The sequence below is a fragment of the Mirounga leonina genome, unplaced genomic scaffold (assembly GCF_011800145.1).
Source record: "Mirounga leonina isolate KUSES-001 unplaced genomic scaffold, KU_Mleo_1.0 Mir_94, whole genome shotgun sequence".
Taxonomy (NCBI): domain Eukaryota; kingdom Metazoa; phylum Chordata; class Mammalia; order Carnivora; family Phocidae; genus Mirounga; species Mirounga leonina.
The window spans coordinates 16,343,662-16,360,316 of NW_023270855.1; the positions used below are offsets into that span (position 1 = coordinate 16,343,662).

The following is a 16,655-nucleotide window of genomic DNA, read 5'->3' on the forward strand; positions in this document are numbered from 1 at the left end:
AACTAAGAACAAAAGGTCATTTGTATAAATTGCACTAATAACTGACCTTTTCTGTCTATAAAATTATTGCTGTTGAATATTTATGTAAACTTTGGAAGATATAAATGTCACTCAGAAATTAGAAGCAAACACTAAAGTAAGTAGATATCATTCCAAGGCCAATTGTATTCATATTTTCAAAGAGTAACTGAACTGAGGGCTTATATCTCCTCGTCAGTGAGATAAGATGAAGAATCAAGCATTTAATATAGGAAGCAAAGTTCTGGGGGGAATGGAGATAAAATGAATTTTCTATTTTTCAAGTAACATGTTTGCATCAAATTAGTGTTTCTCTAAGGGGTATTCAAAAGTCTCGGCTTCTCTTGAGAGCAGAGGGCGTGAACTTATATTAAAAAAGCAGATTCCTCAGCCCTGCTTCCTACCTACTGACTGAAAATCTTGGCCATGGCTCTGGGATCTGCATTTTTCACAAGGATCTTATGCATGATCAAGTTTGAAGCCTACTGATATAGACTACAAATTCACAGCAACTCCACAACAAAGCTTATGTATTTCTCATTTTAAGATACAATAAGTGCCAGAATATTAGATGTCATTTATTTGTGGAACTTCTTCGCTTTGTCATATTTGCCCTTGGTTTAAAGCTACAGGATGTTATTACCCATCATTAAAACACTTTAAATAGGGAACTACAGCAATAATAGTCTAACCCAAGGCAGTGGTGTAAAAGAGCTCACACCCAGCTGGGCAGGCTGAGTTTAAAGGCAGGCTTTACATCTTTAATGAACCGGAGCCTTTTTCCGACCATGGCAGGCAGGTGGTTTTGCATGCATTGTGCTACAGGGTCAGTGCCCCAGACCCGTGGAGGCCAGTGGGGATAAAGAATGGAGGATTGGATGGCAAGAGGGAAAAATGAGGGCAAGACTGACAGGAGCACACAGGATTTTTGCTTGTTAAATCTTTGCGTGACAGAGGCAAGAGTATCAGATGGCTCTTGACATCTTCAGCATGTATTCCCTTGGAAAGGCTCACCTTAACAAGGCTCTCAGGAGGTGAGTATGAACAATTTAAAATTTTATTACAAAGAGGCAGCACAGAAGGGAGATTGTAATAAGCCTGGCATTATGCAGACTGTCATTCTTCCTTAAACATGGGAACATATGGTTCATTTGCCTATTTGATACTCATGCTACCTGATGTACTAAGCACTATTACATTAAGTAGTTGGTGATACAAAATAAAATTAGGTTTATTTGCTTGTACCATTAGGAAGCTTTGCAAAGGGGAGGAAGAGATAGAGAAATTTGCTTGCCGGTTGCTACATTGTGGTTAAAGTTGCATTGAATAGACATGTGTGGAGGGGATGTTTTATTAAGGTTTAGCACCTGGGGGTAAAGGTAAAAGAAAAAGGAACTGTGGTGATTTAGAAAGCAGATAGTGAAAGATATATAGAGAAAGGTCAAATAGGAAGGGGACATCATATAACTGGCTCCCTTACATTCAGGCAGATGGACTCCCATTAGCTGATGCCCTACAAGGTAAGATGGTCGTGAAAAGGCTCCAAGGAGAAAGTGGAATTGGAGCAATGTTGGGCAATGGGCTATGCAACCAAAGGAACCACTTTGTTTAGCTCGTTTAGCAAAGAGTGGAACAAAAACAAACTAATTTTTATTCTGTTCATCTTCTGTGTGACTCTGCTAAGGAATTTCAAAAGGTCCTCCCAAGGGTACATTTTTACTCATGAAGAGAATAAAGATCAAATGACTTGCTCAGTAACCATCAATTTTTTCTTGGCACAGAGAATGCCCTGTTCCTTTCTCTCATCCTTCTTTGTCTTTTCTTCCTTCTCTCTTATCTCTTCTTCCTCTCTCCACTGATTCACTGCCATATTTCAACTCCCCCTAGCCCCTTCTCACAACTGACTATTGTGTTTAGGAGGGAGGTCTCAAGGTGTTGGAGTGCCATGCAAATGGAAGTGGGCCTGCTAAATTTGGGGCTCAAAGGCAAAAATATCGAATAAGCACCACTACTAGATTCCATGTTACTTAAGGGGTTCATATGTTCCCATAAGGTACACGCGTTGTGCCACAAGGGCCCAGGGCCACACAGAGTTTAATAGGATCATTATTAAGGGATAAAGCACACAAGATTCATGGATTTGAGAAGGTCTGTTTGTAACTCTGCACCCCCCTTTCTCTCTGCAACCCCAAGTGGGTAGGGGTAATAGAATTGGTTCTAGGGAGTTCAGCAGTCCTCTTATATCAAATTGAGGAAATATGATCATGTTCTGAGACCAACTGCCAAGGGACGGAACTTCTACTTTTCAGTTTGATATTCAGTGAATTTCAAAGTATCTTTGTATTTACCTCTTTGAGATTACTAAGGTGAAAGTGGTAGAAACATAACCCTATTTAACTGTGTGACAACGTGTTCCTCAGAAATGTATCTGCATATGAAAAGAAGTATCCTTTAACTTGGAGATATATAAATTATCTGATATACTGCTTGACATAAAGAAGGTGCTTAAAATGAATCTTTTCATTATTAATGAGTCTGATATATAACTGGATTTTATTTTACTTTGTTTTGCTTTATTTTATCTTAGGACGTGAGAGAGAGATGTGGTGTATCTTTTCTTTTTCCGATAAATGAGGAAGAAATGTGGTGGATTAACTTATTAATTCAGCTATCTTTCAATAATAGGAAAAACACCCTATCTCTTATTTTTATTGCTCAGACATTGTTTGTGCACTCTGACCAAATATCAGGTGATTTAGGCATTGTATTTAATGCTGCTCATCAGAGGACAACTTGGAGCTGTCTGTCCAGCAGGTTAACTTTTACTATTAAATTCAGGAGGTGATCCCTGAACAGGCAGCCAGCAGTCACTGAGCACAAGGAGGTAAATCTAGGCCTTTGGTTTCTGTCAGTTCACTTGCTAAGTGGAGCCACAAAGAAAAAAAAAAGTGATTAATCAAACTTAGCAGATGCGGAATTGATTCCCTCAATTGCCCAGAATGCCTTCCAGAGATAAACTTAATCTGTATTCATCTTGACTTTCTGTGGTCAAGCTCATGGTTTTTACCCTGGCTGGTAGAGGTAAGACTGTTAAACTGGGATTTACATAAAGATTAGGATCACAGCAATAAAGGCAGCCAATGACAGGAGAGTATACAGATCTCCCAGTCTTTCCACACATGCTGTCTTTTGAGTCTCATACAACCAAATGGGAGAGACAGGTACTATTTTCGCCATTTTTCAAGTGATTTAACTGAGGACTACTGAAGCTAAAGGACTTGCTAGAAGTTAACTACGTGAGAAGTAGCGTTGGGACTTAAACCCAGATCTTCTGACTCCCAATAACTTCAAAGAAAAACACTTTCTTACAAAAGGATAGTAGGCGTCACGTTTTTGACTAGGTTAACATTTTACTCACAACACCTAGTATAGTATTTGGAATGTAGTAGGTGTTCATTAAATATTTATAGAATGAGCACATCATGGGCCTATTAAATATTAAGTTTTTGGTTTAACTGCAAAATGCCTTAAGTCAGGTGGATACAAACAAAGCAAAGTAAATTTTAACTTTCATTGATTTCGCAACACAGAAAATATTTATTGAATGTCTGTTATGTCCCAGGTTGGAGCTGGGTGCTGGGCCTATCATGCTGAAGGAGAGTGGTGCTCACTATGGTCTTGCTACAGTCCAGCTGCTGGGGCTCTCTAACATCTGAATCCATCCAATCAGATCATTTTGGCTGTTTTGATAATTTATAGCAATCATCATGTCTGGCTCAATCACTTGGTCACCTGATGGAATCAGTGAAATATATATAAAATTATAACTGTGATAGTAGCTGCAATTTTAACCTGGCACACTAATGTTTTGCATTGATTTCTAATATATAATCTCTATTCTGGCAGTCACTGCATGGGGATAGTGTTTAAATAAATCCAGAAAACAGCTACCTCAAAAGAAAAAAAAACTGAGAGTATGCCCAAAAAACTGAGAGTATGCTAGTGGTTTTATCCAAGGTCAGGCCACTCATCAGTGGTAGAACTGGAATCAAAATCCCTGTTTTCTAATTTCCAAGGCAGGGCTCTTTGCAATACACCCCCATTTTTGTCCATAGGAACATACCTTTGCTACTATTCATTTTAGGTGCTATTGCTAAATGACTTGCAGCTCCAAAAAGAATGAGGTAGATGTCATAAGACCATACATTCCCAGCAGGAAACCAGGCAGCCTTTGGACTCTGTAATGTTATCTACCTATTTTTAGTTGTAGGAAAACTCTTCTGCTTGGACAGCCTTCCATGAATACAGGCACTTATGAAAGACAGAAACCATAACATAGTCAAGACTTCAATTGTGGCACACAGACCAATAAGAAACATGTTAAATTAATCTCAGAATTGTTGCTTGATCTCAATTACCAATACATGAAATTAGGTTAAATCATGTGAAAACAGCCCTTCGGAAAAAAAAAAAGAGAATCAAGCATGTTCTCCATTATCGTTGAGTGGAAAAGATCTAGCAACAGAGATGGGCAACTTGGCATAGAGTCCAAGCTTTATCATTTACTACCTAGGTGATGTATGCTGTCTCAATTCATATAAGAGTGGAGGAAATTGTCAAAATATATATATTGCCACTATTTTTTTTATAAGTAGGTAATACGGTAAGATTACTTTGAATAGGCCTCTTTAGAATCCTTTCAACCATCTCTAGGTAGTTACACTTTATTGGAAGCAAGAGTTAGTGACAATCAAATTTCAAATTTTCAAATGACAGGACCATATAGAAGTTTTATAACAGAAAGTAAAAATGTGCATTTTCCCACATGGGCATTTCCAAGGTTAAGAACTAAAAACTATTCCTACTTGGAATCATTGTAAATATTTAAATTGTTTTCCATATGTGACGCTTTAAATCTTTCTATGTATACAACTGTGTCATGTTTTAACAGAGGTATGAGAGGGTAGGAATTATATTTATTTTTCTATTTAAGGGAAATAAACAGGCTGGTGTGGCATTTAAAAATGTATATTGGCACTCAGTGTTCTGTCTTTGAGTTTAGGATCTGGTTCTATAAAATTCCTTCCTTCTTTCCTCCCTTCCTCTCTTCTTTTCTTTTTAATCACAACTCTAATTTTTACCTTCAACTTTGGAAATCCCCATGATTAGAAGACAAAAAAGCCATTAAGTCAACACAAACAGAAGCATAGGTGTTCCATTTCCCGGTAACCAGCATGAAACCACACACTTAATGGAACCAGTCAGGTCAGAAGGCAATAGAAAAGGGGACAGGATAGAAATCATGCAGAGACACGAAGTCTCACAGAACTGGCTGTGTGACCTTTGCAAATTACTGCTTAAGGTAATCTATAACTGGCAGAGATATATGTCTGTAATTACCATGTACTTCAGGGCTTAACTTTTTTTTTTCCATTTTTTTAAGACACGTGTTCAGGAGATAATTTTGTTTGTTTGTTTATTTTCTTTTGTTGAAACCTGTAATGAAGTCTTATCGCAGTGAGAGAACAGAATTACAGAAGAAGCATCTGTGAATAGAAATCACACAGATCACTCCTTTAATTACAGTGAGACAGTGCTGAATCTGATATGCTATTAGTGACTCTTCAGAGGCTAAAAAAGATCCCAAATTCATTCTACATGGGGCAAAATAAAACATAAACCTGAAAAGCCATTTTAAAAGCAGTTCCCCTCATACTCTCAATTTTTTTCCTCTCATTTTCTTATTTTTTTCAAATCCTCTTCCTTCTCTTTCTCCTCCCCACATACACTGTGTTTGAGTCTTTAAAGGTTATAGACAGTAAACATCAGTCATTCCTGCTACTTAGGTGAGGACTTTGAGTCACTTTAGGACACGAAGTAATCAATTTATCTCAACTCTCAGTACAGACTGCTGTGTTTGAGATACAATGGTATCTCTTGAGTTTTCCAGTTCTACAGCAGTGTCTTCAAGCCTCAATTAGATTTCAGGAATCAAAGAGGAAACATTTAAAAGGAATCCCATGTCCAAAGCTGTTGAGAATACTTGCAATGATCTCCTAGGCTGTCTACACAGAGGAAGAAGCCCAGTCAGGACCAGGGCAACAGATTTCCCTTCATCTGTCTTTTCTCCTTAGCTTTGAAGCTTCTGTTCTTCTGTCTCAAGGTATCTCCTCTGGAAGAGCTTTTCTCTAAAGCTGGTGACACCATGCATATTCGCCTTTTTTTGACACAGTCATTCATTCCACAGATATTTATTGAGTTCGGGTTCTATGCCAAAGGCACAGGGCATGTAGAGATACATTTGACAAAAATCCCTGTCCAGGGAAAAGCTTCAGTTTAAGGGGGCTCACTGGAGACAGAAGACAGTAAGGAAAGGGAGTGCCCAAGAAAGGTCTTTCTCTTATATATCTTGTCATGTCAGGAGAGGCTCTTCATGGTACTAGATATAACCCTGATAGCACTCTCTACAATCAGCACTATTTGTCTGTTTTAACCTCCTTTTCTCTCTCCCTTGACCACAAAAGCAGTCCTAGATCAGAAATAACAAGATGGTGTCCCTGCATTCCAGCCTTTGGGCATTTTTATTGGCTCAGAAGATTCAATGCCAACACCCAAATTTCTAGTTTTTCTTGAAATGTTGGAAGTTCTACAACCCTGTCTGAAGTTCTACCCTCCCACAAAACAATGTCTGCCTGGATTTGGAGTGACTATCTAGTTTTGGTGTAGAACTCACTCTCCAGGCCATCACAGCCTTGTCTCATAAGACTGGCAGACTGCCATTTCTCATCACACTTGAGCTGTCCTTTCTTTTACCTGGCCTGTCTTGTTCATTTATGTTACCTGCCTGATCAGGTATGCATGTGAGTTAATGACACGTATGAGGCCTACAAAGTGCTCATTGAAACATTTTCACATCTTCAGCACAATGGCTCATTCCATTGCACATCTGATCACACAGTAACACACACGGGTCATTACAGTAGATCTCAACTACCGACTAGTCATCTCTGGGTGTATAAGGTTCTATACTACAACTCAATGAAATGTATTCCAAGTAGAGGGAAACACCTGTTTTGCTCTATCTAAACTCTCCTAGAAAACATGCCAGTGCTGATCCAGGTTTTCTCCATCACATCCAGAATAGAAGGAAACCTCTCTTCTTTCTCTACAGGAACCTCTCTACATTTTTTTCATGTGGTGAATTCATTTTGTCATGGGGTGAACACCTGTGTGACTATTTAAAAACCGCAACACCAGGTGTGTGAGTATAAGTGTCTCTCTTTTGTGTAATGCTCTTCTCACTGATTTCTCAGCAGGCTGGGTCAGGAAAAATCTTCAAGTTGAATATAGAAAAAGGTCTTAAAGGATTTTTAAAAATATAGTATAAGTGCATGCACGAAATATATTGCAGCAAAATTATACAAACAGGTCTTAAGTTTATAAGATTCTTTAGTTTTTGCTATCATGTGGAAATGTTTGGTATCTGTGAGTACCCAGTCGTAAGTTTACTATAAGGGAGAGAATTTTAGAAGACTTAGATTTGGAAGATACTGTACTATAAAATAGTTCAAACTATAACAAAAAAAGAGATTTATTTACCTTTTGCTTTGTCTCAGGCTCTCCATTCCTCTTTTCCAGGAGATAGTTGCCCTAGGAAAAGCATTTGGCTTGCATTCGATAGTAATATCCCCACCAACTTGAACAACTGAATTCTTTTTAATGGGATTTTTAGAGAAATCAGGAGCTGAGGCTAAAAACAAAATTAAAAACAAAATTGTTAAGTTTCTCACTTAATTAACATGTGGTAATGTGATGATGTGGTATATGAGACTAAATTTAGTATTTGTACCCAGAGCTCTTTTTCAAGCTATTTTGCTCAGGCTGTTCTGGGGCCAGTTACCAACTTGGCATTTTGGAGTTCTGTTTTCATTTGAAAAATGAAGATGACAATAGATACCACCTCAGAATTTTACTGTGGAGATTAAATGAGATAACATCTGTAAAGAAGTATAGCAGACTGCCTGGCACCAAGTATGTGCTCAATAATGTAATTTATTTTTGTTTTGGTGCAAGCCATTGGGATTAACAAAAGCCAGTTGGATTGGGGGAAGAAGCCAGTTACAAAGAGTCACATTCTTAACAGTGTTTAAAATAAAGAGGGTGAAGATGGTTCCATAAGAGACAGAAGAAGGGATTTGAACCCTGATTAGGGAAATCACCAAATCTATTCCAGTTAAGGTAATGATCCTAAATGTGAAATGTAAGATAGCATTGAATTAAATCAGGAATACTCTATTACTATGTCAGATTTCTTCAGACAAGCCTTTAACCAGCAAAATGGAAATACTCTGTCTTCTGTAGAAGCAGGCAGGCTGAGCAGAAATTAAAAAAAAAAAAAAAAGTCTTTGTCAGTTTCAACTTTGTCCCCACTCAAGAGATGTTGAACAAATATAAGTTCATGAGAGTGAGAAATTATTAGACTGACTGGATGCATCTGAGTCTTTCCAGCTTCATGAATGTGGGAACCCATGTATCCAATCCCCATCCCTAGTCTAAAGTCTAATTGAGCTGAAATTCTCTCAGATATGCCATACTCTTTTGTTTCTCGGCATTTCAAGTATTGTTTCTTTGCCCTTCCACTGACCTGTGCATGCTTTTGCTTTGGATCTCAGCTTAAAGAGAACGTCCTCAATTTAAGGTTATATTCAACTTGCCATGAAGTCTGACAACAATTACTCAATTATTGACCATAATAACCATATCTTTAAATTTAGCTTTCTTTTCTCGGTGAAACTATAGGTTCTCTGAAAGTAAAGATCACTTAAGTATTGATAATCATATTTTTAGTGCTTAGTACACATAAATGTTCAATACATAGTAGTAGTGATTCAAAGAATAAACAAACAAATCAATGGCCATTGTCCATAAGCTCATGAAATTTTGTCTCTTTGCTTGATCTTTCCTCTCTTTTATCTCCTTTATTCCTACTATGAAGAAAACTTTGTGATAAAAGACACTAATGGGTTATTTATTGTAACAGACACCACTGAGATTATCATTCTCAAACTGCTTCTATCACTTCTTTCACTATAGGGACTTATCTGCCCAGCTTTCCTTCAGGTCTGGGTGGCATTGTGGCAAAGTTCTAGCCATTGGCATAAAAGGATTTTACTGTAAGGACGCAAGGCAATTTTGCATTTTCTAATGAGAGGGATAGATTTGGTCACTTTTGTCCCTACCTTCCCCTTCTCCTTTAAGTAGGGACTTTATTTCTGTAGCTATAGCAGTCATCCCCTCAAGGCTATAAGCATGAGGGGAAAGTATAAAGAATAACATCATCAATCACAGTCCCATGGCTCAGCTACCACCCCTGAACTTCTTGTTAAGAGAAAATAAATACCTGCTTAAATCATTATAAATTGAGATTTTTTTTTAATTGGCAGATGAAAACTCTTTTTCTTTTTTTTTAACTTGAGAGAGAGAGAGAGAGCATGAGCAGGGAGGAAAGGGAGAAGCAGACTCCCTGCAAGCAGGGAGCCCGACGTCGGGCTGGATCCCAGGACCCCAGGATCATGACCTGAGCTGGAGGCAGACACTTAACCAGCTGAGCCACCCAGGTGCCCCAGATGAAAACATTTCTAATGGATAATTTTGAATTGTACTCAAAACATCATGTGCTAGGATCTGCTTTGGACGAGACTTTTTCTGGTTTGGCTGCACCCAACAGTGGGCTTCTCTGGAAGCCCTAATGTACTGCTCAAGTAGAATAATAATTACCACCCTGCATTTTTTTAGTTAATTTAGACATTTCCCATTATTTCAAGGTAAAGCAATCTCTAATTTACAGAAAAAATTGGATTCATATTATGTATAATCATAGCTTGCTAAAATGTCATTTTGAATTTTTTGGTTATAAATGAATGACTTACCTAATACTCTCAATTCTGCATTTGCATAAATTATCTGATATTTGTTTTCTGCAGCACACTGGTAGACACCAGAATCTGACACATTCAGCATAGTTATGATAAGTGTCCCATTTTCTATTTGAATTCTTTCCTAATAAAAGAAAAATCATGTAAAAGTGCTAGTATGTTAATGTAGGCATTTTCTTAACCAGAATACATTATTAAACATTTGTGCTTATCTACAAGATGGGATATTTTGGTGTATGAAAACTGATGTTTATGAAGATGAAACTTAATATCCTGCAAGATTCTGAGCAGCTTTTTGAAGTTAAAAAAAGAAACATCCTTCATATAATTTTAATGGTTAGTATATTTTATGTTATCTCATTTCTTTGAAAATTGGCATTGTCTGCATAGAGTGTATATTACTGTTCTGTTATATGGTATATAAAATAATTTGGAAGATTGTACCATTCCGATTATTCCAGAAAATATGGTTAATAATAACGTTAGACATGAATATAATGGTTGAAATTCCTTTGGCTTTCCATCCTAAGGTCTCCAAAAGACTTGAAATGTGATGACTTGATAATGTTCTAATTGAGTCATAAGTTGGAGAAGCTAAATTCTTTTCTGCAGCCTGTCATAGTATGCTTAAACAGCCAAAATCTGTTACAGAGTCCCATTTGGAATATAGAAATACAATTTTGAGTGCACATAATGAAATGGTTTAATAGAGCAAATATAATTTTAAAAAAATATTTCAATATACTTATTACCATCCTTTAAAGATAATAAAAGTAGGCTGGAGGAAACAGAAAATGCTCTATGCAAAAGGTATTCAGGAAGAAAATTCCACTAAAACCAAAACAAAGAACAGCATTATATTCAGCTTCTAAACACCAGATGTTCCTGGTGTCCCTAGCTGTGCCTACAAGTGCAAAGTAAAAGGGAGAATTAACACAATTATTTGGATGATTTGATGAAAAAAATCTCTCATTTTCAGTATACTGTAGAACAAAAGTATAATTTAGACTGAAAAATGTGGATAACTGCCTCAATTCTCCACTTCCTATGGGTTTAGAGTCATTAGTTTTCAGAAAAGCAAGATACTAGATAATGTTTAAGAGCTTGGATCCTGGAATCAGACTACGTTTAGAATATAAATTCTAACATTCATTATCTACTGTGTGACTTTGGACAAGTGACTTAACCTCTCTGAAACCGATTTTCATCATCTATAGAAGAAATAATGTGAGCATCTTCCTTATAAAATTGTCATGAGGATACAATAAGATAACGCATGGAAAAATATTTACACAGGACCTGGAGCATACAAGAGTTCGGCGGATGTTAATTATGATGACAATGATGATGATGATGATGACGATGATGATGCTGCTGATGATATGTGAATGTGGATCTATCACAGACTAGTGTGTGACCTTATGCAAGTTGTCTTCTCTACCCTTAATTTTTCTCATTTGAAAAATGGAGATAATATTAATAGCTACTTTGAGTTTATTTAAGTATTATATAAATTAGTATATATGAAGAGTATACTACATATCCTAACACCTCCTAAGCATTCCATAAACATTTGTTGTTGGTAGTAGTAACAAAATTTCCCTAGGAAAATAGGTGAACTTTTAATATCAACATAGATACTTACCTCTGGATTGAGGCGTTCACCATTCTTTAACCAGGTGTACCAAGGATTTGGCTTTCCACTAGCTTTGCATTCCCAAAACAAATTGTCATAGATAGACAGGTATGTATTTTGGATTTTTTGTTCCCATTCTGGTGGGGCTGTTTCAAAAATAGACAAGAACAACTACTTGGCAAGTCAATTATCCAAAATATTGTGCAAAATTCCAAGGTCTGTACAAAGCAGAAGGACAAGGCCTACTGGGTCCAACAGTGCTGCAAACACATGATTTGGGGGAAGGGAAATGCAGAAGCCTCAATGTGGAGCAACGGAAATCTTGATATAAATATCAGTGGTCCTTTGGCATAAGATAAGTATTTGCCACTTGTCATTTTGATGTACCTTTATGGCAACTTGGGAGGTGGGAAAAAGGTCCAAATGCAAAACAAGGCCAGAGAATAATTTCATGGTAAATATTAGTATATAGGTCAAGTTAGAGAATGTATACCAAATCTGAACCCACCGTGGGCAAAAGACCCTTGATTATATTTGGTCTGAACTGTTCTAAAAGTAAGTGTATCTGTATCAGACATAATTACAATTCAAATATGAGCCTTATCACATTTTAGTAGGATTACAGTCCAATTTTTTTTTTTTTTACCCTAGATAAAACCTTTGACAGGCAATGAGTACTGAGGCATTTATACTAAAGTGCTATTTAGGTATAAGGTGGTATTATCCTTACTACCATTGACAGAAACAGGTGGGGTATAAATTAAATGTTTTAAAACTAATATTTCTTCCATAAAGATGATACGGGACTGCTAAGCTGTGTCATTTAATCCCTCTCTTATTTAGGACTGTCCTCAGATATGTAAGAGTAGATGAAATTTCCTTTAGAACTGCAGGCTATTACAGGTTAGATGTTTTATATGTCCAATTGCAGTTAATTCTCCCTCCAATTATTTGTAGAGGATTTTTGCAGAGATGTTAGGTAACCGGCTCAAGAAGACATAGTTAAAAAATAGAGAAGCCAAAATTTGAACCCTGAAAGCAGAGCCTAAGTCAAGGGGTTGTGTTCAGGTTGTCTGTTTGGGAATGCCAGCCCACAGGTAAGGTGTCAGGAAAAGGAATAGTCACCAGGGAAGGAAAGAGGCAATGCAGGGATCAGTTATTGAGTTGGCCACCAAGATCGGCCACTTAGAGCTTCTGTGAAGCTCTAAGGGGTCTTTACAACTGCCTCCCCAGGGAAAGGAAGAGGAAGCATTTGTTCACTGGCTCCTGTCCACACTCGTTCAAGGGTGGTATAGGCAGTATGTATTAGCACGTCCAGGTTGTGTGTGCTTAAGCACTGAGTAGGCTCTTGAGAACAAAGAAACCTGGAGGGGGAAACAAGATGGACTTCGTGTGGCACCTGAGATGAGACTCTGTCAGGTTATACCTACAAAACATAGAGCTGCTCACTGTAGCAGTGGCTGAAGTAAGAAGTGGGACTGAGAGTCTTTGAAACGTTCTGCACGTACAGCCAACTTCCCGGGTGTTCCCACTGCAACGTTTGCTTCCCCTTAAGATCAAAGTTCCTCTAGGGAGCTGGCCACTGAGAAGAAGGAATCATGATGTCTCACTGTAGTAAAAACCAAGCCTGGGATTACCATCTGTGGAAATCAGGACGACTTCCAGTTACAGAACATGCTCATCATAGGTTTAAGGGACAAATCAAGGTAAGACTAAGAAGAAGTGGGTGTGTGGGTGAAATTGAGCCATTGTTTCTGAATATTAACAAAATTTTATAATTTGTAGATGATTGTTTAGAAATTGTCTTAAGATATGTTTGACCTGGGAGAAGGTATTCATCCATAAAATTCATATAACTTATAAAAGTTTGAAATATATATGGGTTGTTGTTTAATACAGTAATTATAACTTTAAAACACATTTATTTATTTAATATGTAAATTCTTTGGATGTTTTGGATTCTGAAGACCAAAGTTTTAAATCTTCAACTACATAGTAAATGCTTGAAAGAAAGGACTTAGGATTTCAGGTCAACTATATGGGCATAGATTTTAGATTTTATTTTTTTTCCCCATTGAAGGGTTGTGGAAAGTCACTTAACTTCTCTGAATATGTTTCATTTCTATAATGATATTAATATTTTAAGGATTTATTTTGGAGGTTATCAAGACACAATATAGAGGGATAGGGTTCCGAATTATAACTTAAACACAGCAGTATAATAAAACTGATTCTTTTCTTAAAAATTTCAGGTCTTATGCAATTCTCAGGTAATTGAGTCAATTAATTGCTCCTTTGGGAGCACAATGACAAATAATTAATAGGTGAGCAAGAAGCTTAATATTTGTCTTATTGACCAATTATTCATTATTACTCCACAAAGGCCATTTGGACTCATTAAATGGCTAATGACATGTATTCCTACCTCTTATTATTGTTACCAATTACATGAATTGATATATGTAAAATCCATTGTGTAAGTTAACAGTTTCTGTAGAGTTGTGGGAAAAGGCACTTTATTATTGATTTCTGGTTTAAAGATACTCTCAGTTTCAGATAATCATTTAGATATACCTTTGCCTATTTAATAGAAAAATTAAGTATCTATTAAAAACAAGCCAAAGCCTTTAATACTTTGGTGCCACTAAAATACTTCCAGTCACATCCTTACTATTTTATTTACAATGGATGCTAGATTTGAAAGACTGTTCTTTAAAAATACATACATATATATGTGTGTGTGTATATATATAGAGAGAGGAATAATCAGCAGGATATCATATTCTATATATAAAATAGTACTTTTCATTCAAGGTTAAAATAGGAAATTTTAAAGGAAATGGAAAATAATATAACAAAGGCACAATATGTTCTCCCCACAGGATACTCAATTGCCATTCCTATGAGGTAATTATAATACCATAGACTTTTCCAGTTATGAAAAAAATATATATTTTCTCCAATTACTTTATCATTGATTGTAAACATGTCACACAGAAACATGTTACATAGAAAAGTATTTTTGGTCTTGTATAAATACGGTCTTAAAAAGTTCTCCAGTATGGATATATTAAATTTAACAAAGAAGTTAAGAATATCTTAAAAGCACCAAACATTCTGGTAATTCTGGGGTGTATTTTATGGTTTGTTTGATGTAAAAAAAAGAAGCAAATTTTATGCAAGTGTGTATTTTGGCCTGGATAAAAGAAGACATGAAGACAATTTTTAATATATGCTTTCATTTGAGATTCTGGTAATTGAGACAAACATATTTTAAGTGAAGTAATGACTTTATTTTTCTATTATCTACATATGAATAGGATAAAATCTGGAAAATAGAAACAGATACTGAAAACTACCATTCAGTATTATGTTTCTCCTGTCATTTTCTCCTTCTTTTGTGAATTCTACTTAGAATTATAATTAAGATTGTCATGGGCTGTTGCCGCATGTTTTGTGGGAAATATATTGGATTCTATGGTACTTTGTGTTTTAAACTTTTATAGCTTTAATGTGACACTGCTGATACTTTCAAGGCAATTATAATAAACAATAGCATGCAAAGACCATGATGGAATTAAAGCTATATTTTAAAAATGTCATTCCCACCTGTCCATCACTGTATTAAGCATCCTAACTAGACATGTATCTTCTTTATTTCTCCTATGACACTTCCACAACATGCTAATGACTTTCACTACTTACTATGAAGGACATTACCAAATATTTCATGTACTTTTTGAAATTCTATTAGCTTACCATAGAAAATGAGTTGACCCTTTGCAAGATTTCTTCCTCGAAGGTTGCCTGCAATGCACTCATAGAAGCCTTCATCTTCCTGTTGAAAGTTCGGGATTTCAAGAATAGCTTGGGATTTGCTGTACTTGACTTTCCCTGGCAACGGGTTTCCATCCAACCTCCTCCAACTAATATCAGGGACTGGACTAAACAGTTATACCTCATTAGAATAGAAGATGATTTAGTCTTTATGATAGCAGGATAAAATAAGAGTGTCCTTAAGAATAATTCTCAAGGATATATTTTCAATCTATTATATTGTGACTAGTTTTCAGATCATGCAATCATTCACCATTCACTCATCCAGCAATTTGTAACATTTTATTAAGTGCCTGCCATGGCAAGTCATGGTGCTATAATCAGGGAATAAATCGATGAATAAAATAGACATGTTTTCTGCCCTCAGGTTGCTTAAGACCAGTGGAGAAACATATACTAAATAAATAATAAAAAATAATACATTTGTAAATTGCAGTAAATGAAACAAAGGAAATAGGGTGCAGAAATAGGAACAAGATTATATCAATGTAAATATGGTGGTCAGGAAATTCTTTGTAAGCATGTGACATTTAGGAGTAGACCAGCTTTTTCTATATTTATAGACTCTAAGACAAAAACACAGATTCCTCTATAGTTAAATTGGTACTAACAGATAACTGAAAACATATGTGATGGGTGATCTAGATTATCAAGGGGGACTAGTACTATATAACAGACCTATATAACTGGGAGTATAGGTTCCATGATTTTCAAAAGAATGTACTCATTTATTCCTTATCTAAAACAAAGATAACAACAAAACTCTATAAAAGATAGTTTTATTTTGTACCCTATTCCTGTTAGAATTTGTGGAGTTCCTTTATTTATAGGTTTAGCTTAATTTTTATATCTAATACCTTTAGTCTAATATGAATATCTTTTAAAATAGCAAAAATATATTTAAAATATCTGAATCTAAGTGCTAACAATAGGGATGAATTTAGAAATTCATGGTGAGAAAGACCTTGCTTCTACAGATATAAAGAAATGCAGGCTGTATTTAAAGTTACAGCAGGAAAGTATTTCCTAATAAACCAATCATTTGTAGTAACAATCCCCAATCTATTTACATTAACATCTTTCCTTTTCTACTGTCAAGACATTCTTCACTCCATGGGGCGCCTGGGTGGCTCAGTTGGTTAAGCGACTGCCTTCAGCTCAGGTCATGATCCTGGAGTTCCAGGATCAAGTCCTGCATTGGGCTCCCTGCTCAGCGGGGAGTCCTCTTC

The 16,655-nt window shown here is 36.2% G+C and overlaps 1 protein-coding gene across 1 annotated transcript in view; it reads right to left on the minus strand.

Moving 5' to 3' along the window:
• The window catches only part of CNTN6 (contactin 6), a 586,479-nt gene that overhangs the window by 62,710 nt on the left and 507,114 nt on the right, over positions 1-16,655 (minus strand). The window contains 4 exon segments of the mRNA XM_034996895.1: positions 7,618-7,768; positions 9,948-10,077; positions 11,599-11,735; positions 15,349-15,533. Of these exon segments, the coding sequence (XP_034852786.1) occupies positions 7,618-7,768; positions 9,948-10,077; positions 11,599-11,735; positions 15,349-15,533 (603 nt within the window).